Source organism: Stegostoma tigrinum, chromosome 33 (assembly GCF_030684315.1).
Source record: "Stegostoma tigrinum isolate sSteTig4 chromosome 33, sSteTig4.hap1, whole genome shotgun sequence".
NCBI classification, from domain to species: Eukaryota; Metazoa; Chordata; class Chondrichthyes; order Orectolobiformes; family Stegostomatidae; genus Stegostoma; species Stegostoma tigrinum.
The window spans coordinates 2573465-2599292 of record NC_081386.1 but is presented as its reverse complement, the minus strand read 5'-3'; the positions used below and the strand labels follow the sequence as shown (position 1 = coordinate 2599292).

General features: G+C 42.1%; 1 protein-coding gene across 1 annotated transcript in view; it reads right to left on the bottom strand.

Annotated features, from left to right (window-relative positions):
* The window catches only part of adamts17 (ADAM metallopeptidase with thrombospondin type 1 motif, 17), a 505079-nt gene that overhangs the window by 106077 nt on the left and 373174 nt on the right, over window positions 1–25828 (bottom strand). Inside the window, exons 17-18 of the mRNA XM_059639195.1 lie at window positions 14452–14609; window positions 3413–3572 (exon numbers count right to left, since the gene is read on the bottom strand). Coding sequence (XP_059495178.1) covers window positions 3413–3572; window positions 14452–14609 — 318 coding nt within the window. The remainder of the gene's footprint in view (window positions 1–3412; window positions 3573–14451; window positions 14610–25828) is intronic.

Here is a 25828-nt window from a genome sequence, read left to right as displayed (position 1 = left end):
TCTTTTCATATTGAAAGGCCTCTGGTTGGCTCTCTTCTGTGTGAGCCCATTGTTGCCCATGGTAAAGCTGCCTCTATGCCAGTATAGGAAGGCACAGCGGACAAAGTTCCAACTAATGACTCAAGGGGCTATTAAGGGCCCAAAAACATATGTACCTCCTGATTTAGTGCTGCCAAATCAAAAAATCAACCTCTGAACTTAAACCTGATAGTTCCAGTGTAACACAGAGGAAAAGCTACACCGTCAGAGGGCTGTCTTAAATTGTGGCCCTGTCCGACCTCCCAAATGGGTGTTAAGGATCTCACAGCCACACTAGGAAAAGCAGGCATCCTGGTCTCTATTTAGCCTTCACTGACATCACTAATCATCAGTTCTATGATCATACAGGTTAGGAGCAGATGTAAGTCATTCCGCCCCTCAAGTCTGCTCCACCATTTAATAAGATCAAAGCTCTGGAACCTCAAATTTAGTTTCCCACCTAACCTCGACAAAGTTTCATCCCCTTCTATCTACCTTCTCTCTCTACCTCTCTACATACCTCTGCCTTAAAAATATTCAAAGGCTTCACTTAAATTGCTCTTGAGCAAGAAAATTCCAAAGACCCACAGCTTTTTGAAAATATTGCCTCATCTCTGCCTTCAATTAAGCAAGCCCACCCCATTTTTAAACAATGACCCTAGTTCTAGATTCTCCTGTAAAGACAAAGATCCTTTCCTGACCCACCATGTTCAAACCCCTCAGAACCTTCGAATTTACAATCAGGTTGCTTTATTATTCTTCTCAACTTCAGTGGATACAAACCTAGCATAGCCATTCTTTCCTCTGAACCCAAAATATCCCATCCAGGTATAAGTCTGAGAAACCATCTCTGAACCGCTTCAAATGCACTTACATCCCTTCTGAAATAAGGACGTCAATAACGTACATAGCAGTCCAGACATCTTCTCACCAGTACTTGACCAACTGAAGCATAACATCTCTACATTTGTATCCGATCCTCCTTAAAATAAATGGTAACATTCCATTAGCTTTCTTAATTACTTGTACCTGTTATACACAGACACCCAGCTCCCTTTGCATCTCAGAGTGCTTCAATCTCTCGTCATTTAAATAACGGAGCTTTTTTTAACTCATCCGGCCGAAATGTGCACTTTCACATTTTCCCACGTTATACCCCATTTGCCAGATGTTTGTCTCTCACCTAACCTATCTATATTGTTTTATAATCCCCTCACATTCTCTTCACAATTTACTTTCAGACTAATTTTTGTGCCATCAGCAAATTTGATATCATACCTTTGTTCCTTCTACCCCTTCATCCATTTCAGTTATATAAATTATAAACAGTTGTGGCCCCAGAACCAGTCCTTTGACATGCCACTTGATACATCTTGCCAATCAGAAAAGGACCCTGCGAAATGTTCTTACTCACTGGAATATATCTACTCTGTGTATTCCTTTACATATATTTATGTAAAAATCCCCTTAGATGTCAGCTACTGCATCCTTTAAACTAAATTTGCCAATTCACTTCAACCAGTTCCATTTTATGCCTTTGTAACTGCGTTATGGTTATATTTAAATGTTTAAAAAAAAACACACCCTCCTATCTGCCTCATACAAAATGTAAAATTCAGTCACATTACGTATGCTGCTCATAAACCTTGCTGTATTCAAATTGGTAGTCCCAATTCTGTTGTCGCAGCAGTGACTACAGTTAAAAGTAATGGTCGAAATGTACTTTGGAATGCCTCAAGTCGGGAAAGTGTTTGAGAAACTTATTCCCATCCGTTTATAGAGACATATGGCCAATCTGATTGGATTATCATATCATTATATTTGGAGCAAATATGACAGACACTGGCATCCACCAATTTGGTTTGCATGGTGGCATGGCCAATTTAATGGCCAAATGAATCTAATATTTCTAACCATTTCCCACTGACTCTGATTATACTCATTTATGCTAGCAATTTCAATCTACTGCTCCCTTTTTGCACTGATAAACAATTGAGACATTTAAGATGTGAAATTTATTCAATTTCAGCTTGGAGTTGGTAAGTATGTTGGAGTGTCATCATGATATCACATGATAGGACTCTTAAAGTGATAGTCTAATATACTTACGCAAATGCACAACAGTTAGCAGCTATGGAATGAGCCTGCGACATTGTGGCACATGTTCCCAAACGATGAAGCTTCTTGTCACCAGTACAATTTTGAGAAACTTGCCCTTTTCATATATAATCTCTTAAATTTGTTTTGTTGACAAAACTGCTTTTGCAAGCTGTTATCATGAAAGGAGAAATTCGTATTGCTTCATGAAAAATTTGCCCTTTTCCAGTGACAGGCATATGGGGAAGAATATTCCCAGGCCCTGCATGACATAGGCTATGGCAAGAAATTTGGGAGAATTGTCAAAAGTCAAGTGAGGCCATTCTCGATGTTGGGAGCAACACTTCACATTTCCTAACAAAAGTCCATCTGAGATTTTCACTGGTTACCAGCGAGGGTCCTATTAACAGGAATTATCGCTCATTAGCACCTTCATTATTACTTAATCTCAGGTCATTAATATGCACTCTCCTATTCCACCACCCACATGCCAGAATTCTCAACACAGAGGTCAGGGCAGGTACCTAATCTCTCAAACTCAACACTCAGACCTCTGCACCTGCATTTTAGACACTGGCACCAATGTTTCAGGGCAATCTCCATGGGCAGAAGGGACATGCACCCTACACCCACAACCTGCCATCATCAACCCTTGTCAAGCTTCAGCCCAGCCAAAACATTATTGTCTGGGGTCAGTTAGCTCAGTTGGGTGGATGGCTAGTTTGCAATGTGAGATCAATTCTGCACAGGACTTCCCTCTCAACCCCTCCTCTTGCTTGAGGTGTGGTGACCATCAGGTTAAACCACAACCAGTCATCTCTTTCTAATGGGAGTGCGGTCCTCCGGGTCTATGGTAACTTTACCTTTACCTACTCTATTGTGCAAAAGTCTCATTAACTCATCAATCCGGTCCTTATTGATCTGCACTGGCTCCAGATTCTCAAATATCTCATATTTAAAATCCTCTTGTAACTTTCTCATTCCAAATCTTGTGATTGAGTCCTGTCATTCCTTTCACTCCAGACTAGTGGTCCATAACTGTTGATGTGCCACCTTCTGGAATTCTCCCCCATGTTGAACACTACTTCTTAGTCAAGTCATAGCTTATCCTTTGACTCAGTCTATCATTTTTTTCCCCAAAACCCTTTGAAACAATTGCAACCACAAATCTATGGTGAAGGTGTTGAACCAAGGCAAACTGCTTTACTTGTGAAGCAATATGCAAACTTGGGAGTTCAACTGAACCTCTTTGTTTGTTCATGGCAAACATTAATTGGAATCTATTTACTGACAGTACCTCCTCCACACTGAACACTGCAGGCCCCCCAGCCAGTGTTTGTCCACAGGTAAAAAGGTTCCAGGTGTTTTTGCACCTTGTCGCTGCTTTCAATGGAGTTGTTCACCGAGATTGTGTATTCATAGTGGATAACGTAGCTTTGGTCATGAAATAGCAGCACCTATTTTATGAAACAAAAGTCTGTAAGAACACAATTCCAGCAGCTTCTTAACATTCTATGAATTTTCATTGTTAATTTAAAAGTTGTATGTATCAGAACATTGTGAACACATCAGAGTTCAATCAGAGCAAAACTCTCACAATGACCAAGTCTGATGTTTTTGCACTAATAATTAATCAGTGGTAACTTACACTACTTTGGAATTAGAACCATCTTAAAATATGGAATGTAACTTAACACACTCAACTAATAACATTCAACAAATATGACTTCTCAGAAAACGAAACAGTACATTTCCATATTCAGTAAGAGCTGGACAATATCCAGGTGTTGGCTGATAAGTGGGAAGTAACATTTGTACCACACATGTCAGGCAATGACCATCTCCAATAGGAGAAAATCTAACCATGCTCCCTTAACATCAAATGGCAATACCATTGCTGACTCTCTGACAATTAACATACTGGGGGCTTATTTTTACCATTGACCAGAAACTGAACTGGATTACCACATAAATGCAATGGCTAGAAGAGGAGATCAAAGATGAGCAATTCTGTGGGGAGTAACTTATCACATGTCTCCCCAAAGCCTGTCCACTGTTTACAATGCGCAAGTCAACAGTGTAATGGAACACTCTCCACTTGCCTTGATGGTGCAGTTCCATTACCCTGAAGAAGCTCAATACCGTCCAGCAGAAAGCAGCCTACTTCACTGGCACTCCATCCATCACCTTCAATGTTCACACGCTTCACCACTAACAAATGTACTGCAGTACCTCCCTAAGCTTCCTTCAACAGCATACTCCGAAACCCACAACCTCTATTAACGAGAAAGACAAGGGTAGCAGATGCTACCTCCAATTAGAGCCCCACGCAACATCCTGATTTGGAACTATATTTAAGTTCCTTCAATGTCACTAGGTCAAAGTCCTGAAATTTGCTTTTTAATAGCACTGTGGCTGTCCCTACATCATGAAGACTAAAGAAATTCAAGAAGACAGTTCAACAACACCTTCTCAAGATAATTAGGGCCGGACAAAAAGTGTTGACATGGTCAAGTGAGTACATTCTATAACTGAATTGAGAAATTTGCAAGCTGACAAAGAATACAAAGCTAGGTGACTAGCATACACAATGCAATTATTGAGAAAAGGGTTTTCTGTGTGCATTGCTACTAATCTCATGTCCTCAAACTCTCCATCAGAAATTAAAACAAGCAATTGTTTTTCAGTCGTGAATTTCAAGGAAATAAGATCAGATTTTCAACACGTCAGGAAAACTCAATGCATTTTTAAAGCTGGTGGATGGGACCAGATTCAGGTTCTATTTTCACCAGTCAGGGAAAGGATTTGAGGCGGGCATTACAGGTGGGACCCTGATGTCAGCAGGGCAAATTGAACTCAGTGCTGAGTTCAACAAACCTTATTGTCCGTGTCAGCCTCATCAGGCAATGTGTGAGTCACAAACCAATGGAAGATAAAAGCTCATGAAGGATGGAGAAAATCTGTAAAACTGTCCAGTTGTGAAGCTATTTAAATCCCTAGACCATTAAAACTTACTGCATCAGACAGTGTTATAAATAATCTGACCTAACAACTAAAAGCTGTTTGCTAACATTATTAAGGCAAACATTATACCATTATTAGTGCTTGGCTGCTTTCCACAACTTTCAATTATCTCAGCAGAGGACTGCAAATTTACAGTTTGATTGACAACTCAAAAAGTTTGTTAAATTGTTATTGTTTTTGATGTGGAATTATGAATGCAATTGTTAGTTTTTACAAGGGATTAAAACTTTTAGGAGCTTCTAAAACTTTGAATTTGGCTATCATGAACGGAAGTTTGTTTTTTAATAATAATGAAGGTGGTAAAGGGATATTCTATTTCATCTCAACATGAGTCTTCAGATTTACTCTTGTTGAAGACAGGTTGAGTTGGCCTGCAGATAGCAGGGCTAGTGGGTGGGCAGCAAGGGTTGGAATTAAATTGAGTTGGAGATAAAAGAGGCCATAGGGTAGGTGAGGGAGTGAGTCAATATGATTTGGCATGGCCAGAAGGAGTAAATGGGCATGGGAATGGATGAAGTGGTTATCGGCTGTGAGGGATGAAGAGTAGAAGATCTAATAACTAACAAAATGATTGCAGTGAAATCCTAGAGAACTGGATTGAGTCTTTAAATCAGTCTGCCTCAGCACCTTTGCAGCCATCCCTTTGTCCAACGTCGGGGATGACAGTGGAGTCAACTCTAGCCCACCCCTGCTTTGGATATGATGGGATACTTTGCTGTCCGTCTTGTCAGTGAAAGTCAAGTCCTGCTTGCATTACTCGAGTTGTTTATTCCTTGTTGTTGTTCTTTATTGCTTATTTATTCCTCAGTAGCAGCAGTGTGTACCATCTACAGGATGCACTGACTCCTCAGGCAGCATCTTCCAAACCCATCACAGATCCATCTAGAAGGACAAGGGCAGCAGTTTCCCTTCAAGCCACTCACCGGGGTGGGACGGAAGGTAGATCATCATTCCTTCACTGTTGCTGGGTCAAAATCCTGGAATTGCCTCCCTAATGGCATTGCGGGTCTACCTACAGCACATGGACTTCAATGGCTCAAGGAGTTAGCTGATTACCATCTTCTCAAGGGCAATTAGTGATAGGCAATAAATGCTGGCCCAGCCAGTATGATGCACATCTCATGAATGAATTAAAAACAAATGCTAACTGATCATTATATAAATTACATGAAAACCACAACTACATGACAAGGACTGTGATAGTTCAGGAAGCCAGCTAACCAGCACTTTCCCAAATGCAATCAGTGATGGCAATAAATGTTGGTCTAGTCAATGATGTCCACATCCCATGAATACATTTTTAAAAAGCTGAAATTTATAGCAACATTTTACATTAGCAACAAAGAATCCAAACATTATATGTTGCTGGTGTAATGTGCCTATCTGGGATCACAGATCTTATTTTTGGGCATTCGCAGTTTCCTTTGTCAAGGATGCAGCTACTAATTAGCGTGGCATGGTGGCTGAGTCACTGTCTGACAGTGCCAGGGACCTGGGTCCGTTTCCACCCTCGGGTGACTGTCTGTGTGGAGTTTGCACGTTCTCCCTATGTCTGCGTGGGTTTTCTCCAGGTGATCCGATTTCCTCCCGCAGTCCAAAGATGTGCAGGCTAGGTGGATTTGTCAAGCTAACTTGCCCATAGTTTTCAGGGATGTGTAAATTAGGAGGATGAGTCTGGGTGGGATGCTCCAAGAGTTGGTGTGGACTTATTGGGCTGAAGGGCCTGTTTCCACACTGTAAGGATTCTAGTTGCTTTGTTGTGCAATGCCAATTGACTCCAAGAATTCCCTTAAACTCAGAAATTCCATTCCTCAAGTTCACTCCACGTCTGCCACTACATTCACAGAGCAATAAATGACTGTGTGACATTCACACTGAAAAATGAAGTTTTAAAATGCAGATAATCATTCATAGACCCTTGTATGATACTAAAGGTCATATGCCTAGATTCAAAAAATGTCTGGCATTGAGTTGTCAATATTATTGGGAGGTTTTTGCTAGCTTCCTATGTTGGCATACATGCATGACAGCTTTATTTGCTGGATTTGAATGCTGCTGTATGCAAGATCTAAACTCATTAGAATTGGATACTTTTCTAGTAATAACCTTTAAAACTGATGCTAGGTTGCTCCCAAACTCAATGTTGAAGTCAGAACTACGTACGCAATGGTAATTATTTATTTAAGTGAGCATTAATACAGGAATGCTTGAATTATGTCCTCCTGATCAGAAAAGCTCTGTTCAATATCTCCTAGTTTTTTTTTCTGGGAAATTTACAATGTCAGACACACACAATAACAGGGCCCTCAACTGGGTCTGACCCATCTCCTGCACTTCTGCCATCACTCCTTCTCTTCCATCCCGCAACAGCAACAGGGTTCCACTTGTCCTCACCTACCATCTCAGTACCATCCACATCCAGAAAATCATCAGCCATCATTTCCCTCACCTTCAGTGAGAGGTCACCATCCAACGCAAATTCCTCTCCCCTCCCATGTCCGCCTTCCACAGGGGCTGCTCCCTCCGGGCCACCCAAGTCCACACTTCCTTCACTCCCAACATTACTGTACACCCCCCAACCCCGCACCCCCAGTCAACCCCCACAGCCCCATGGAAACTTCCCCTGCAATTGCCGAAGGTGTAACACTTGCCCATTTGCCTCCTCCCTCCCCAGCATCCAAGACCCCAAATGTACCTTCCAGATGAAACAGCCCTTTGCCTGCACTTCACACAATCTTGTCTACTGCATACACTGCTCACAATGTGGTCTTCTTTACATTAGGAAATGAAGTGTAGTTTGGATGACCGCTTCACAGAATTGGGGCGGCACAGTGGCTCAGTGATTAGCACTGCTGCCTCACAGTGCAAGGGACCCGGGTTCAATTCCACTCTCAGGTGACTCTCAGTGTGAAGTTTGCACATTCTTCCCGTGTCTGAGTGGATTTCCTCCGGGTGCTCCGGTTTCCTCCCACAGATGAGCAGGCTAGGTGAATTGGCCATGCTAACTGCCCATAGCATTCAGGGATGTGTAATTTAGGGGGATGGGTCTGGGTAGGGTGCTCTGAAGGTCACTGTGGACTGGTTGGGCCGAAGGGCCTGTTTCCACACTGTAGGGATTCCATGCTTCTATGATCTACGAACACCTACATTTTGCCCACAAAAAAGATCCAGAGCTTCTCATTGCCTGCAACCTCAACACACCACCCCGTTCCCTGGCCAAATTTCTGTCTCAGGCTTGCTGCAGTGATCCAGTGAAGCTCAGCATAAGCTGGAAGAAAAACACCTCACTTTCCGCTTGAAGACATTGCAGCCTTCAGAACTCAATACTGAATTCAATAACTTTCAGGTTTGAACTCTCCAATGTCCCAGCCCCTGCCCCAGACACCAGGCCTCGTGATCACATAGTCTGCTATTACACATACGTAGCAGCAGTCACTAACAGTCTCCATTAACAGCTATTCCTCCTCCTAGCCAGATCGTTATCTAATCATTTGTCTGTCCAATTCTCTTCTCTCTCTTTAGGCCTCATCCCCACCTATTATTTACTCCTTACTCCCTCGACTGACCCTATCTTCAGCCTAAAAACCGATATTTTCCTCGTTCCGCCTGTTCTGAGGAAGGGTCACCGCACCTGAAACATTAACTCTGATTTTGCTTCCCAGATGCAGTCAGATCTGCTGAGCTCTTCCAACAATTTCTATTTTTGTTTATGACACACAATAACTTTCCTGCCATAATCAAATTTGGACTAACTGATTTAATAAATACATACTCCATAACAACCAATAACTTCTTGAATAGCTCCCATTATTGCTTAGTCAACAATTTCCTGTACTTAAATGGCAAACAAATCTTCAGTTCACATTTCACGCTCTGCATCAAAATCCGCTTCCTGTGTCTGACATAAAAGGCTGCTCCCAACAAATTAAGGGAATAATCGATAGAGAGCAGTCTGTTAGTCTTGCTTCAAATGAGTAACAATCCTGTACCCCTGCAATGTAACAATGCAAATACAGCAGTGTGATGACACTGATTGTACAGCTTGAATCATAGCCTGTTTCCACATTGTAGGGATTCTATTTAGCCCACAAGTCAACACCGACTCTCAGAAGAACATACCACCCAGACTCACCCCCCCAACCCTATACCTGTAACCCTGGACTTTCCATTGCTAATTCACCTAATTTACTCATCCCTGGACACTATGGGCAATTTAGCATGGTCAATCCACCTAACCTACACATCTTAGGACTCTTGACTTTCTAAACATCTCATTCTCAGGCTAGGGCGTCTCAGGCAAATCTGTATTGCCCATTTCCGTTTGCCCTTGAGAGGATAGTGAGGATTGTCATGATCTGCTGAAATTCGTGTTCACTAAACTAAAACTTCCAGCAGAGGAAAAATGTAACACTATGATTTTCTATCTTAAAAATGTGCTCTTGAAATAAGCGATTGTAGCTCACCACCTGCTGGTCTTTTAGACCCAAAGGCTTAAATTTGAATGTCATGTTTGAAACTGAATGTCGTAGATTCATGGATAGAGTATGTTATCAGGTGCTGGGTATTAAGATACAATTACTCATCCTGCTTGGTCAGAGACTCTGGCTTTGTATAAAATCAATGAAAAGTGCTCAGTGACATTTTAGCTTGTTAACATTGTAAATTTAAACTGGGCAACATTGTCCTTGTTTCAAAACCAAATGAGTTGCTACAGGCTAGATTCTCCTGTCCATTCATAGTTAAGAGGTAGTAAATACAATCTTACAGCCTCTAAATCATCTACGCATCAAAAATCTGAATTGTTGAATAAAGTGTGTTATAATCCCTTGAAAATCACAGTACACTAATAGACTGCAAACAATAAGCAGCTCTATCAAAAGTCAGAAGCATCAAGTTCGCATACCACAATATTTGGAAAAGGATTTGCAATAAAACTTTCATTTGTTCCAAGTATTGCCTGATACCAAGTTGACATAAAAAGCAGTACAGCTGATACAGACACATGCTGGGGATTTTTGTGGAAATCTGGAACTCTCTTCCCCTAGGCTGATGATCAACTGAACGGTTTAAGACTCAGAACACTAGATATTTTAGTTAGGTGAGGGTATCAAGCATTCTGCAGCAAAGACAGACAAAGATAGCTGAGGCAGAAATCACACATAATCAAATGTAATGGGGCCAGGAGACTCACAAGATTGAACAGCATCCTCTTCTTAATACAATTATGAAATCATTAAGTCATGTCACCCTAAGGTCTCTTGTGACAATGAACAAAATGGACTGAGGTGTTGTGTTGATTTACTGACCCGTTATTGAATCTGATTCTCCTTTTGTGGTAGTAAAGGAGAAGGTGGCACAACAGTGGTGTCACTGGAACAGTAATTTGGATGTCCAAGCTAAAGTCCAAAAGGATAGGGTTCAAATCTTTAAATGGCAACTGGTGGAATTTGAAATCAATGAAAAATATCTGGAATTATTAAGTCACTCTCAGTGATGGTAGCATGAAACAATTTTTGATTGTCATTCAAACTCATTTAGTTCACTCATATCCTTCTGTGACGGAAATCTGGTCAGATCTAAAGGTGACTTTGGACCTAGAGCAATGTAGTTGACTCTTAACAATCCTCTGAAATGGTCGAGGAAGGTACTCAGCTCAGAGGAGCTAGGGATGGGCAAAGAAGGCTGTCTTTGCTAGTAGCATCCACACTTCATGAAAAGAGCACATAAAAAGCAGAAAGTCTCAGACGATATTTTTCTGCAGAGGGTAGTTGGTTGCAGGACTATCCAACCAGACCTAACGAAGAAGTAGAATCCAGGTTAGCTTTTTGATATGGAAAAAAAATTGAAATTTAAAAACATGAAAAATCTGGGCAATATGGTTATGTGCATGACTCTCCCAGAAAGTCAATACAGGTGTGATGAGTCAAATGGTCTCTTTCTGAGCTGCAACATTCTTAAGTTTCAGAGATAGTAAGAACTGCAGATGCTGGAGAATCTGAGATAACAAGGTATAGAGCTGGATGAACACAGCAGGCCAAGCAGCATCCCGCTGACGTTTTGGGCCTAGACGCTTCTTAAGAAATGGGGGAGGGGAAGGGGGTTCTGAAATAAATAGGGAGCGAGATGGGGAGGCAGATAGAAGATGGATAGAGGAGAAGATAGGTGGTGAGGAGACAGACAGGTCAAAGAGGCAGGGATGGAGCCAGTAAAGGTGAGTGTAGGTGGGGATGTAGGGAGGAGAAGGTCAGTCCAGGGAGGACGGATAGATCAAGAGGGCGGGATGAGGTTAGTAAGTAGGAGATGGGGGTGGGGCTTGAGGTGGGAGGAAGGATAGGTTAGGGAGGCAGGGACTAGCTGGGCTGGTTTTGGGATGTGGTATGGGGAGGGGAGATTTTGAAGCTTGTGAAATCCATATTCATACCATTGGGCTGCAGAGTTCCCAAGCTGAATATGAGTTGCTGTTCCTGCAACATTTGGGTAGCATTGTTGCGGCACTGCAGGAGGCCCAGGATGGACGTGTCGTCTGAGGAATGGGAGGGGGAGTTGCTCAGTGTGAACCGAGCGGAGGTGTTCTGCAAAGCGGTCCCCAAGCATCCACTTGATTTCCCTAATGCAGAGGAGGCCACAATGGGTACAGCGGATGCAGTAAATATACCACATTAGCAGATGTGCAGGTGAACATCTGCTTGATATGGAAAGTCTTCTTGGGGCCTGGGATGGGGGGTGAGGTGTACGGGTAGGTGTAGCACTTCCTGCAGTTGCAGGGAAAAGTGCCGTGTGTGTTGGGGCTGGAGGGAAGTGTGGACCGGACAAGGCAGTCCCGGAGAGAGTGGTCCCTCCTGAAAGCAGATAAGGGTGGGGAGAGAAAAATGTCTTTGGTGATGGGGTCGGATTGCAGATGGCGGTGGCGTTGGACGATGATGCGTTGGATCCGGAGGTTGGAGGAGGTAGTACTTGAAGATGAGGGGGATTCTGTTTTGGTTGTTATTGCGGGAAATACGGGAGGGACGGTCGAGGGTGTTCTCGACCATTGAGAGGGGGAAGTTGTGGTCCTTGAAAAACGAGGACATCTGAGATGTGTGGGAGTGGAATGGCTCATCTTGGGAGCAGATGCGGCGGAGGCATCGACCGAGTCTCCTGCATTTTCCGCAACTCATCCCTCACACCCCTTCCCCACAATAACAACCAAAAAAGAATCCCCCTCGTCCTCACGTACTATCCCACCAACCTCCGGATCCAACGCATCACCCTCCGACATTTCTGCCATCTGCATCCCAACCCAATTACCAAAGATACTTTTCCCTCCCCACCTTTATCTGCTTTCCGGGATGGGGGGGCACTCTCTCCATGACTCCCTTGTCTGGTCCACACTCCCCTCCAGCCGCACCATGCCTGGCACTTCTCCCTGCAACCAGAGGAAGTGCTACATTAGCCCCCATATCTCCTCCCTCACCCCCATCCCAGGCCCCAAGAAGACTTTCCACATCAAGCAGAGGTTCACCTGCACATCTGCTAATGTGGTATACTGCATCCGCTGTACCTACCCGTTGTGGCCTCCACTACATCGAAGAAAACATGCGGAGGCTTGGGGACTGATTTGCAGAACACCTAAGCTCAGTTCGTAATAAGCAACTGCACCTCCCAGTCACAAACCATTTCAACTCCCCCTCCTATTCCTCATATGATATGTCCATCCTGGGCCTCATGCAGTGCTGCAATGATGCTACCCGAAGGTTGCAGGAACAGCAACTCATATTCCACTTGGGAACCCTGCAGCCCAATGGTATCAATGTGGACTTCACAAGCTTCAAAATCTCCCCCTCCCTCACTGCATCCCAAAACCAGCCCAGCTTGTCTCCGCCTCCCTAACCTGTCCTTCCTCCTACCTATCCCCTCCTCCCACCACAAGCCTCACCTCCATCTCCTATCTACTAGCCTCATCCTGCCCCCTTGACCTGTCCATCCTCCCTGGGCTGACCTATCTCCTCACTACCTCCCCACCTACACTCACCTTTCCTGGCTTCATCCCCGCCTCTTTGACCTGTCTGTCTCCTCTCCACCTATCGTCTCCTCTATCCATCTTCCATCTGCGTCTCCCTCTCTCCCCATTTATTTCAGATCTCCTTTCCCCTTCCCCATTTGTAAAGAAGGCCCAAAACATCAGCCTTCCTGCTCCTTTGATGCTGCTTGGTCTGCTGTGTTCATCAAGCTCTACGCCTTGTTATCTAACATTCTTATGTTCTTTTCTTTTAAGTTCCTTAGCTTAATTGAATAGGCCATTGTAATGCAAGTGAGCTCAGTACTTATAACATGTAGATTAACGATGAACACAATAAGCATAGATTGTTATCTAAATACCACAGCATGGCTGTGGCATTTGACTCACAATTTAGTGCTTGACAGAAAAATATGAGCAGCAGATGCATGGGACAGCACCACCTGCAATTCGTCAAGTTACACATCATCCTTATTTGGAAATATTGCTGTTCTTCAGTGTCACTGGGACAAAATCCCAGAATCCCTCCCTAATGGCATCTGAGCTGTTCCTATACCACATAAACTGCAGTGGTTCAAGAAGAATGCTCACCACTATCCTCTCAGGGGCAACTGGGTATAGGCAAAAATTGCTGGCTTAACCAGTGGCGCCTACATCCTGTGAAAAGAGCCTAATGCATGGCAAATTGAGAAACTGAATTCAATTGATCTGGAAATCTGTGGGCTGGCTAGGAAAAACAGTCTATAAAAAGTACCAGGTGCGAAGCTGGATGAACACAGTAGGCCAAGTAGCATCAGAGGAGCAGGAAAGCTGATGTTTTGTGCCTAGCCCCTTCTTCAGAAATTCTGAAGAAGGGTCTACGCACGAAACATGAGCTTTCCTGCTCCTCTGATGCTGCTTGTCCTGCCGTGTTCATCCAGCTCTACACTTTGTTATCTCAGGTTCTCCAACGTCTCTAGTTCCTGCTATCTCTATAAAAAAGTACCGGACTGTTAACCATGCTTTGAAATGATCAAAGAACATCAGCTTACCAGATTTGTCCACATCCTGGAATGACGAGTACAGTAGACTGAAAATTGATACAGTTTTATGTCCCAGCAGAAACACACTGTTTTTCTCTCTCTACGTGGCAAACCTCATTGCTGCCTGACCACTGATATAGTATAATTCTCCAAGGGCTAAGGTGCTAACCACTTTTTTGCTTGTACCAAGAAATTAATATTAACATTCAACAAAAAGTAATTTCCATGCCACAGCAGTTACGAAAAAAATATTCATTAGGAGGTCAGCATTCCAAAGAAAGATTAGAAATCTACCATTAAATGAAGTGGCGTTTTAGTTGGCCCCTTAGCAGACATCTTTTCCCACAGTCCCCGTCGCACATAACGGACTGTCGTTCCTGCCATTGGAAACTCGCCAGGAAGCTCAATCTTCCAATCGCTGTTGATGGATTGTTTTGTGGAATCCTTAAGAGCTGGGGAAATACAAATAGCAAAGAAATTTAGTTATGAAACATTTGTGATCAAACATATTTTCTTCAGTCTGAGACAAAGTGGCAAAAGAAACCTCATGAAACAGTTAAAGAGCTGGCTTCGAATGTGGATCTTCCACAGGAACTTACAATAGATTTCAAAATGTCTGAAGTATGGGTGGGTGTGGATTATTGGCAGAGTCAGTATTTTAAATTTTTTTGAACAGCTACAATCCAAATGAATAAAGTGGGAGTGGAAGCATAGCTTGATCTTTCTCAACACCACCATCTGGCTGTGCTAAATGAAGGCCAATTGGCCTCTGCTCCAGACAGTCAGACAACTTCAATACAACTTTTCCAAAAAGGCTGTCACCAGGTCCAGTTACAACTGTTCACTGAATTACTTTAATAATAAACAGGAGGTATAGATTTGGGGTAACAGACTTGGTAGGTTATTGCCAATTAATTTTACAAGGACGAATGATGGAAGGTAATATGAATTATGTGGAACAATGTCACAGGAACAGAGAGACCAGGGAAAGGCTGTGGGTACGTGGGCACAAATCTTTGAAATTTGCAGGAAAGGCTAGGATTGCACTTTTTAAAAAAAAAACAAGATCCTGAACTTTATGAGTAAATGAGAAAGTTAGGCTAAATCTTTATAAAACATTTGTAAGTCAAAATGATGGAATTCCCTTCTAATGGCATTGTGGGTCTATCAACAGCACGCGGGCTTCTGCAGTTCAAGAAGGTAGCTCACCCCCCCTCCGTCTTCTCAAGAAGCAACAAGGGATGGACTATAAATGCTGGGCCAGCCAGCGACATCCACATCCCATGAGCGAATTTAAAAAAATACACTGGTTAGACCTCAGCTGTAATGTTCCGTGACTTAAGGTAGTTTGAATGCAGAGCATGTCTTTCCATTTGATTGATCTTAATCAGATAGACAGCTGCTGAAAGGTGACAGAAAGTCAGAGTGTCCTTTGCCAGGAGTACAGGAAGCATTCATAATGAATCGGTGCCTTATTTTACACAGTGCCTGATTTCTTTTCTCATTGAAGTCAAGGCAGAATGAAAAATGCTGCAAACTCACTCAATCCTGGCAGAGGCTAATTTCTGTCTGATTAGTTTTTGGAATGGAGTCACAGCAAGTAAAATGTTCCTTTCAATTTATTTACTCTGTTTGGGGCATGTCCCTGGAATGAAAGCTCTTTGCTGCCCCTAACATATCAGTTAGTTGACGTACAGCAATTATATTAGCTCTCCTACTAAGAACTAGGTGCTGGTGAAGTTTAAAGAACTGGCATTTATATTGCACTTTTCAAACCAGCAGGATGTGTCAAAATTATTTAAATTCAAGTCACTTAATAGCTTTGAAGAAGTTACTCCTGTAATGTTGATTGATGCATTGGCCAGTTTATCCACAGCAAGCTCCCACAAGCTGGAAACAAAAAGCAGGCTTTGTGGTCCTAAGATGCTGCTTGGCCTGCTGTGTTCATCCACCTCCACACTTTGTTACCTCAGATGACCAACAAGTCTGATTTTGAATGATACATTAGCAACATACTGTTGATACTGAAAATTATATAAATAGAAAGCGGGACATAACACCAGCGCTTCGTCGGAGGCTCACTGATGATGTTACCTAGAATGGTGATGAAACGTCTGAAAACGAACCTTCCAGCTCAGTGAGCAAACTCACATCCAGAACCTCAACCTGAGCTACAAATCTTCTCAAAACTCACTGAAAATTATAAATAAAACAAATTTTGAAAATACTCAACCAGTCCCGTAGCATCTGTGAAGAGAAACAGTTACTGCTTCAGATCAATGACCCTTTATCAAATTCCAACATTTTGTGCTACTTTTGATTTTGAAGCTATATATTGAAGGATGTACATCTTTGAATAATGCCGGGATAAAATCAAATTAAGGTAAATACAGCACAGTAAATGCTTCAGCTAAATAACTTCAGTGTCAGCTTAAATTGTTCATGGAATGAGTCTGGAACCCAGGAATTCAAACACACTGACTGGGTTTTCTGGTCTTTGATTGTGATCAAAAATCGGGATCATTTTCTGGGCAAGAAATGCTTGTCAGCCAGCGACTCCCACATCTCACAAATGAATAGAAACAAAACCTCACAATTTTAAAGGAGGTTGCTTACAGAGGTAGTGGATGCAATGCTCATAATCTTCCAAGAATCCTTAGGTTCTGGAAAAATCCCAGGTGATCAAAAAACATCAATCTAATATCCTGATTATATTTAATTCCTTCCTCCTTTTTGCCCCTTTGTTACTAAGTATTTTTGCAATTCTATTACTGCCTTCTACCATGATGGCTGATGCACACTATTTATACAAATCCTCTGCAGTTGTCTGGTTTCTTATCAGTATTTCCCCAGCCTCATTCTCTAAGATGCCTATGTTCACTATGGCATCATTTTTTTACAGATATTTAATGAAACTTAGTATCTTTTTTACCACTTGCTAGTCTACGTTCAAAGTGTACAAGGGAAACTGCCTGTTGTTTTGCTCTCTGTCTATTGAATACGCCTGAGGGCTAGCATTAAAGGATCTATGTTGCATGGCTGATTCACAACCTATTATTATCACAGTGAAGTGCTTGTCAGTTGAATGAATTCATCACTAAACTCTTAGATCTTGATTTTATGTCATTTAGCATGATTCCTGAGGTGTGTCCATGCTGGATACTGGGTGAATTGGCATAGTCAGTGTTAAATACAAAGGATGATGGGAGGGAACATAAGGACTTTGGGAAAGGGGCTACAAGGAGCCATGAGGGATCAGTGGGAAGCATGAGATGGCATAGCTTGGACGTGAGGTATGTATGGGGTGGGGAGGGAGTGTGTCAAGTGAGGGCTGTGTATTGCTTTTTTATTAAACAGTTGCTATAAATTTCCAGAGTGTATGTCAATAGACATTGCCAGACCTGTTGAGTATTTTAGCTTTGTTTTTGAAATGGTTTCTACTGATTATTACATTTTCATCAATTGAATACTCTTATCTCTTTGCATGTTCGTTAATTTTTTGAGTTCGAAATGCCCCTTGGCCAATCACTGAGTACAAGTCATCTCGCATAAATATATCCTTCTTGTTTTTAGGGAATATATTTGTATTGTTGACCACCGTTTTGGCCAGCATACATTTCAAATCTTCCGTATCTGCAGCTTTCCTTTCTAAAATCCTCTCCATTTTGTCTACAAATATAGCTCCTCCTCAAATAATTTGTCTTCATCACCTTATGTATGTTTTTTTTTTAATCTGTTCATCCATTGGTGCTGTTGCACTTCATATGATTTGTTATATAATTTCACAGATTTCTTCTTTTCTAGTAAGACCATTGTCCCAGGTGAACATCCATTCTGTAATCAGGCATTTTCTTCTCCCATTCTAATCCGTACTTAACCCTGTTAAAAAGTCTCCTTCAGTTTTCAGCTTTCGCTTTTGCTGTAGGTATCACCAACCCCAACACCAAATTTTAACCTGCTATAAAACAAAGAACAACGGGTGCTAGAAACTTGAAACAAAACTATAAATTACTAGAAAAATGCAGCAGGTCTGGCACATCTGTGGAGAGAAAGTTGAGTTAACATTTTGGATCCAGCGACCCTTCTTCAGAACTGATGGTAACTTGGAAAAGATGGGATGTATACTGAAGATAGAGGGTGGGAGTATGTAAAGCAGTCAGCTGTTATTTCCCTTTAGAAGAGTTTAGTTATTCAAATTTCTGGAATCTGCCATTAGTACTTCAAATGTTGCTGAGTTTAAACAACGAGTCTTGCTTTTCATCCTGCTAAGTCTTTCATCTCAATTTAAATTTCTAATTAGCTGTAAAAACAGGATAGCAGATAGTTACCAGCTGACAATCAGGATGAGAATAGGAACTCAGCTTCAGATGATCTCTGTCAGCATCCAAAATGCCTGATATACTGAAAGGACAAACTGATTGTTTGCAGTTGGATGGGTATAATTCCTGAATGGTCAAATGTGGGAAAATGATTTGCAGGGTCATAGGGTTGGATTACTGACTGTGTTTGCACACCCCCAACGCGCACCCCCCCCATATTCAAAGTACCCACAGCAATCAGGTAGCCTGCAAGTTTTTACTCCTGTAAGGTTTTCACCGAGCGAGTTACCTTAGCAATCCTCCACCAAAGGTTCTTCTTCCACTGTGAGATTCTCAGCTTATCCTGATGCAGCTACAAATACCAATGATATTTTGAATCTCTTTCACACTAAAGCCTCCAGCTAACCCTTGTAGAGGATCTACAGTCCTATAAATATTAGAAACATAAATATTCCATTCCCTCTCTGATGAAGGCATTTAAGTAGGGAACACTCACATTGATACCTTCCGCTCTTCTACAGAAAGTTCAAATCTGAACTTCCACCCTGTTCTCATTCTGATTGGTCAGCAGGAAGTCCAACGATCGGCTCACTCACATGCCTTTACGGACATGAGATGGGACCTCCACACTACGTGGCAATGTTGAGGGGACGGCAGCTCTCAATGAAATGGAATCTTATTGTCAAGACAGAGTGTATGTAAGTGAATTTTTATTTATCCTCTGAGAACCAATGCCATCAAGGCATTAGGGGTGTAATCAAAATGGAGGACATGTTCATGGTTTGAAATTGTTGGATACAATGTTGAATCTTGAATGCTGTAAAATGTTGAAGTAGAAAATGGGGTGCTAGTCCTCCAGCTTATTATTGTGTTTTACTGAAACACTGTACCAGGCCAAAGATGGAAATTGTAGCAGGAGAGTATGTTTAGTGAGTATTGAATACAGGAGACTATAGCTAGAAAGCAGTGTCACCTGAGTTTAAAGAGATAACAAGGTGCAGAGCTGGATGAACACAGCAGGCCAAGCAGCATCAGAGGAGCAGGAAAGCTGATGTTTTGGGCCTAGATCCTTCTTCAGAAAGACCGTTCTTTTCTGAAGAAGAGTCTTGACCCAAAACTTCAGCTTTCCTACTCTGATGCTGCTTGGCCTGCTGTGTTCATCCAGCTCTGAACTTTGTTGTCTCAGATTCTACAGCATCAGCAGTTCCTACTATCTCTGCAATATTATGATGTAACTTGTTCAGAGAGCCTCTCAATATTTATCTAAGTTGAAATCTGGAATAAAAGCTAACCTAATGATGGCCATGTGACCGTTGTCAGTAAAACCTCATCTAGACCTTTAATGTCTTTCAGGGAAGGAAATCTACCATCCTTACCTGGTCTGGCCTATATGTAACTCCAGACCTACAGCAGTGTGGTTGACCCTTAACTGTCTCTGGGCAATTGGGAAATGATAATATATACCAGCCCAGCTAATAGTGTTCAAATCCCATGAATGAATTTTTAAAACAAAAATAAAAATTCTCCCGGAGGGAGGATAATTTCATTTTATTTGTCACTCCTTGTCACAGTTTGGACCTAAAAAGCTGATACACACCAAAAAGTATGAATGTGTTGAAATCAACATTGCTCCTTGTATTGGTCCGGTTAACTGGCTGGCAACAAACTTGGCTTGGGTTGCAGCAAGTGTTGGATACCCATCTACTGCGTTCATGAACCTTCCAGTCACTTGGTCTCCTTTTACTTTGCTCTGCTTCGTTTAGACTACACAGCAAGGGGATACTTATTGCTAAACTTCAGACCCAGTATAAACTCTAATCCTGTACTTTCTCAATATTTATAAGTCCTGCTTATTGTTCAAATCCCACCTTCAATCTCTGCTGCTTTCTGCAAATTCAACATGGTGTATGAATCCATGAATTAACATGCATTACTCCTGTTCATTGTAAGGTATAACTGGAAGAGAAACTAGAATTAGTCTCTAATATTAAGTTGATAAATAAATTGCTGTGCCTTTTCCTATACTAAGCCTCTGAAATATTGCAAATACACTAAATTTATTATCTGAGTTATGCTGTATCTTCCCACAATTATACAAGCCATCAAAATAATTCACAGCAAAATCTTACAGTTTTGAGCAGTGTTCAGCATATGACAATTTTCCCTTACCTTTGTGCCTACTTTTTGGTGTAGATCAGAACTATCATCTGGCAAAATGGCTTCATCCGTTCAACTTGGTCACTTGCCACATATATTCATTTAATTATTTCTGCCTTACATTATAACTTAATAACGCTGTAATCTTCTGGGACCTTTTTTAATAAGGTTTTGCATATGAATACTTGACATTACTGTATACATGACTGTTACAATTACAAATGGCACAACCTCAATTAAAATCCACTTTTCTCAATGATTTTTGAAATTTGATGGATAAGAACACAATGTTTATTGTGATTCTGTGGCATGATAACATGGGCCAGTGATTATTAGAGCCCATGCTCTTTTGACTGTTGTGCTCCCCTGACTTACTTCCTGGTGTTTCTTAACAATCAGAACTGGCCTGTCCAATAATTGGTTGTTCACCACAGGAGGCTGTCAGTCCCACAGATAAAGAAATGCTTTGCAACAAGTGTGGGGAGAGAGAATTGTAAAAAAGAAAGATTATTCACCAATTAGCAACAAGTCCTTTGCAAAATATTAGGAAGATGTACACGGGTTCAATAAGTCCACTGTAGATTGTCATGGGACTGATGACAGTTTTCACAGACTGCAATAGCCTGACAGCCTTGGTGGAATTCTTTGAGGACATTACTTGCGTGGTGGACAATGGGGAGCCTATGGATGTGGTGCATCTGGAGTTTCAGAAGGCATTTGACAAGGTGCCACACCAACAACTGCTACTTAAGATAAAGTTGCACAGTATTACAGGTAATGTATTGGCATCGATAGAGGATTGGTTGACCAGTAGAAGCAAAGATTAGGGGTAAATGGGTGTCTTTTTCATTGGGAGTCAGTGGTTAATTGTGTATCTCAGGGGTCAGTGTTGGGGCCTCAATTGTTTACAATCTACATAGATAATTTGGAATTGGGGACTAAGTGTGGTGTGTCAAAATTTGCAGATGACATTAAGGTGAGTGGTAGAGCAAAGCGTGCAGAAGACACAAAGTCTGCAGAGGGATATAGATAGTCTAAGCGAGTGGGCAAATGGAGTACAATGTTGATAAGTGTGAGGTCATCCATTTTGGTAGGAATAACAGAAAAATGGACTATGTTTTAAATGGCAAAAATTGCAGCACGCTGCTGTGCAAAGGGGCTTGGGTGTCCTTATGCATGAATCGCTAAATCAGACTACAGGTGCAGCAGTTAATTAAAAATGCAAATTGAACTTTGTCTGCCACTGCTCGAGGGATAGAGTTTAAAAACAGGGATGCTATGCTGCAGCAGTGTAGGGTCCTGGTGAGGCCACATCTGGAGCACTGTGTGCAGTTTTGGTCTCCTTACTTGAGAAGAGATACACCAGCACTGGAGGGGGTGCAGAGGAGGTTCACTCGGTTGATTCCAGACTTGAGACGGTTACATTATGAGGAGAGACTGATCTTATTGAATGGTGGGGCAGGCTGGAGGGGCCAGATGGCCTATTCCTGCACCTAGTTCTTATGTTCTTATATTCTTATGATACAGCTACAGCAAAGGTTTTGCGATTACAAGCAAGCAAAGGGAGTGGATTTGGTCTCCATAAATTGGTATAAATGTTGTCAACCACATCATCTTCCTGAATTTCTCCTTCAAGCCGACCAGGGAACAGAAGCAGTGAGAGATGGGAACCTCAATGAACCCTTTTCAACTTTGTGGTAACAAAGCTCAATTGTTTTTCCTTGATGAGTAGGATCACACCATCTGGATCATGGGGCAAGATCAGACTCTTGAGGCAGAGGCAATGAGGTTGTCATCAGAAAGATGAATGTCGTACAGATGGGGACGGGGACGTGGACCTCAGGCTGAAGAGGCAGGCAGAACAAATTACTACACAGCAAGTGAAGATGCAGTCCTTGCTGTCCAATTTCCACAATTAACCGGTAGCTGATCTTGCCCAAGGGATGGTCCAAAGTGGAATTGGGCAAAGCAGTGCACTTCAGACAAGACTACCCTCCCTAAACAGCTATTCTGTTTGTGATCCTGTTGAAGGAAATAATCTTTCAAATAAAAAGAGAAGTGGCAGTCAGATTTTGGCAGTACGAATGAAGCTTATGTTAAAGTAGGGTTTGTCATGATTTGAAAGAATAATTGTTTCTGGGGACTGTCCTACTAGGGGCACAAGCAGGAGATTCTGCAGCAGTGAATGTGAATTTAGGATTTATAGATTCAAAGATACATACAGTGTAGAAAAGGCAATTTAATTAAGTCATAGAGTTTAAGAGCAGAGAAATTATGATAGGACTGCATAAAACATTGTTTTGACCATATGTAGAACATTGTGTCGAGTTCAGTAATCCACGTTTATAGGAAGGATTGCCCTGGAGAGGGTGCAGAGGAGATTGACCAGGATGTTGCCTGAGCTGCAGGGTTTCATTTTGTGAAGTGAGTTTGGACATATTGCAGTTGACTTCCTTAAAGCAGAGCAGATTGAGAGGGGATGTGATTGAGACGTGTAATATTATGAGATGCGTAGACAGGGGAAACTTTTTTCTTTGATAGCGGGATCATTGACCATGGGGCATAGATTTAAGGTAAGGGGCAAGGAGTGTAGAGGAGATGTGAAGAGAAATTGTTTTCACCCACAGGTTATTGGGAATCTGGAACCCATTGTGTGAGAAGTAGTTGGATGTGCATTTATGACACTAAAGCACACAAAGTGCCATATGACAGGATTAGAATATTAGTTGGTTGTTTTTGACTGGCATGGATGTGATGGGCCAAAGGGCATTTTTTCTGTAGTGTATATCTCTATGAATATAATTGGCTATTATTCCTTTCATGACAGCATTAATACTCAAATGAATTTCCTTCTCTCCTCTGCACTATCAGTCATGTCCTTCCATTCCTTTGCGCTGATCTAGCTTCTCCTTTCTTGTGAGAGTAAAATTCACATCCTAGCCACTTGGTAAACAAGTTTCTCCTGAATTCTCAATTACATGATTGTTTCTTTCATTTTTATGGTCCATTCTTCTGCACTCTGCAGCAAGTGGAAATATTTTCCTATTAAACATTTCATCATCACAGATCGATAGAATGGTTAGAGAACTGAAGGAGGCCATTTTAACATCGTATCTGTACATGGTTCTCTGTCAGAACAATTGGTTCTCTTTGAACAGAAGGTTAATGTAACAATGTCACCTGTCCTCAGGGCCTTGGATGCACTTGTACCCACAGTCACCATTGCAGACATTATATCAGCTTTCTTGAGAGCGAACTCATGGAAAGCGACTGGCCCAGATGGAGTTCCCAGCTGTCCACTCAGATCTCGTGTGGACAAGCTGGCAGGAATATTCGCTGACATCTTTAACCTCTCCTTACTTTGATCTGAAGTCCCCACCTGCATCAAGAAGATCACCCTCATCCTAATGCCCAAAGAAAAAGCAAGCAGTGTGCCTTAATAAATCCGCCTGGTAGCTCTAACTTCCATAATTATAAAGTGCTTCAAGAAATTAATCATGGTTCACATCAACTCTAGCCTACCACATTGCTTCGTCCCTTTGCAATTCACTTACCAGCGCAACAGATCCATAGCAGATGCCATTTCCTAAACCTACACTCATCCCTGGAACATCTGGATAACAAGGTCAAGCTGCTACTTATTGATTACAGCTCTGCCTGCAACACCATAATTGAAAACAAATTCATCGCCCAACTCCAAGACCTAGGTCTCAGCTCCCCGCCCCCATCCCCACAACTAGATCCCTAACTTCCTGACCCGTAGACAACAATCAGTAAGAATAGGTGACAACACCTCCTCCACCATAATCCTCAACACCACTGCCCCGCAAGGCTGCGTAATCGGTCCCTGACTATACTTATACATTCATGACTGCATAGGTAAATTCTGCTCCAACTCCATTGACAAGTTTGCTAATAGCACTACCATTGTAGGTCAGATCTCAAACAACAATGAGACAGAATACAGGAAAGAGACTGAGTCAGTGGCTGGTAGCACGATGTAAAGATAATATTCTCTCCATCAACATCAGCAAAACAAAGAAGCTGGTCATTGACTTTATAAAACACAGCGGAGGGCATGCCCCTGTCTGCAACAGTAGTGCTGAGCTGGAAACAGTCGAGAGCATCAAGTACTTGAGAGTGACGATCACCAACAATCTGACCTGGTCCACCCACGTCGATGCCATGGTCAATAAAGCACAACAATGCCTCCACTTCCTCAGGAGGCTAAGGAAATTTGACATTTCCACTAAGACACTTAGCAACTTTTGTAGATACACCATAGAAACAATCCTATCTAGATTCATTAGAATAGAATAGCAACTGTTCTTAAGACTGCAAGAAACTACAGAGAATCGTGAACATAGCCCAGTCCATCACGCAAACCAGCCTTCCATCCATTTTGACTTCAGCTATACTTCCTGCTGCCCCAGGACGATAACCAACATAATCCAAGACCCATCTTCCCACCCCCAGTTATACTGTCTCCCACCCTCTTCCATCAGGCAAAAGATACAGAAGTTTGAATAACTGTACAAACAGATTCAAGAACAGCTTCTTTCCCGCTGTTATCAGACACTTGAACAAACCTCTCAAATGTTTCTCTCTCTCTCTCTCACTATCTCTCTCTCTCTCTCTCTCTCTCTCCCTCCCTTCTCTGTAACACTGTATTCTGCACTTTGTTCTGCTGCCTAATGCACTTTGTACGGTATGATCTGTGTGTACAGCACACAAAACAACACTTCTTTCACTGTGCCTCAGTACATATGACAACCATAAACCAAATCAATTCACCTCATCATTGTCTCACTTTCCTCCATAATCCTGTACATTTTTCAGATAATAATAATTAAAATAGCCTTTTGAAAGCCTAATGTGAGTCTGCCTCCATCACACTCTAAGGCAGTTCAATCCAGACCCCGACCTCGCATATGCATGAAGATGTTTTCCTTGTTGCCATTACTTCTTTTACAAATTACCTTCAAATCTGCCCTCTTGATCTCCATCCATTCACAAATGGGAACGGCATCTCTCCCTCTAGTCTGGGCAAAACTTATGAATTTAAAAACTGTTACCAATCTCCTGTTAGCTTTTTCATCTCCAAGGAAAACAGTTCCAACCTCTCCAATCTATCTTCATAGCTATAGCTCCGTATCCCTGTGACCAGTCTTGTGAATCTTTTCTGTGGTCTCTTT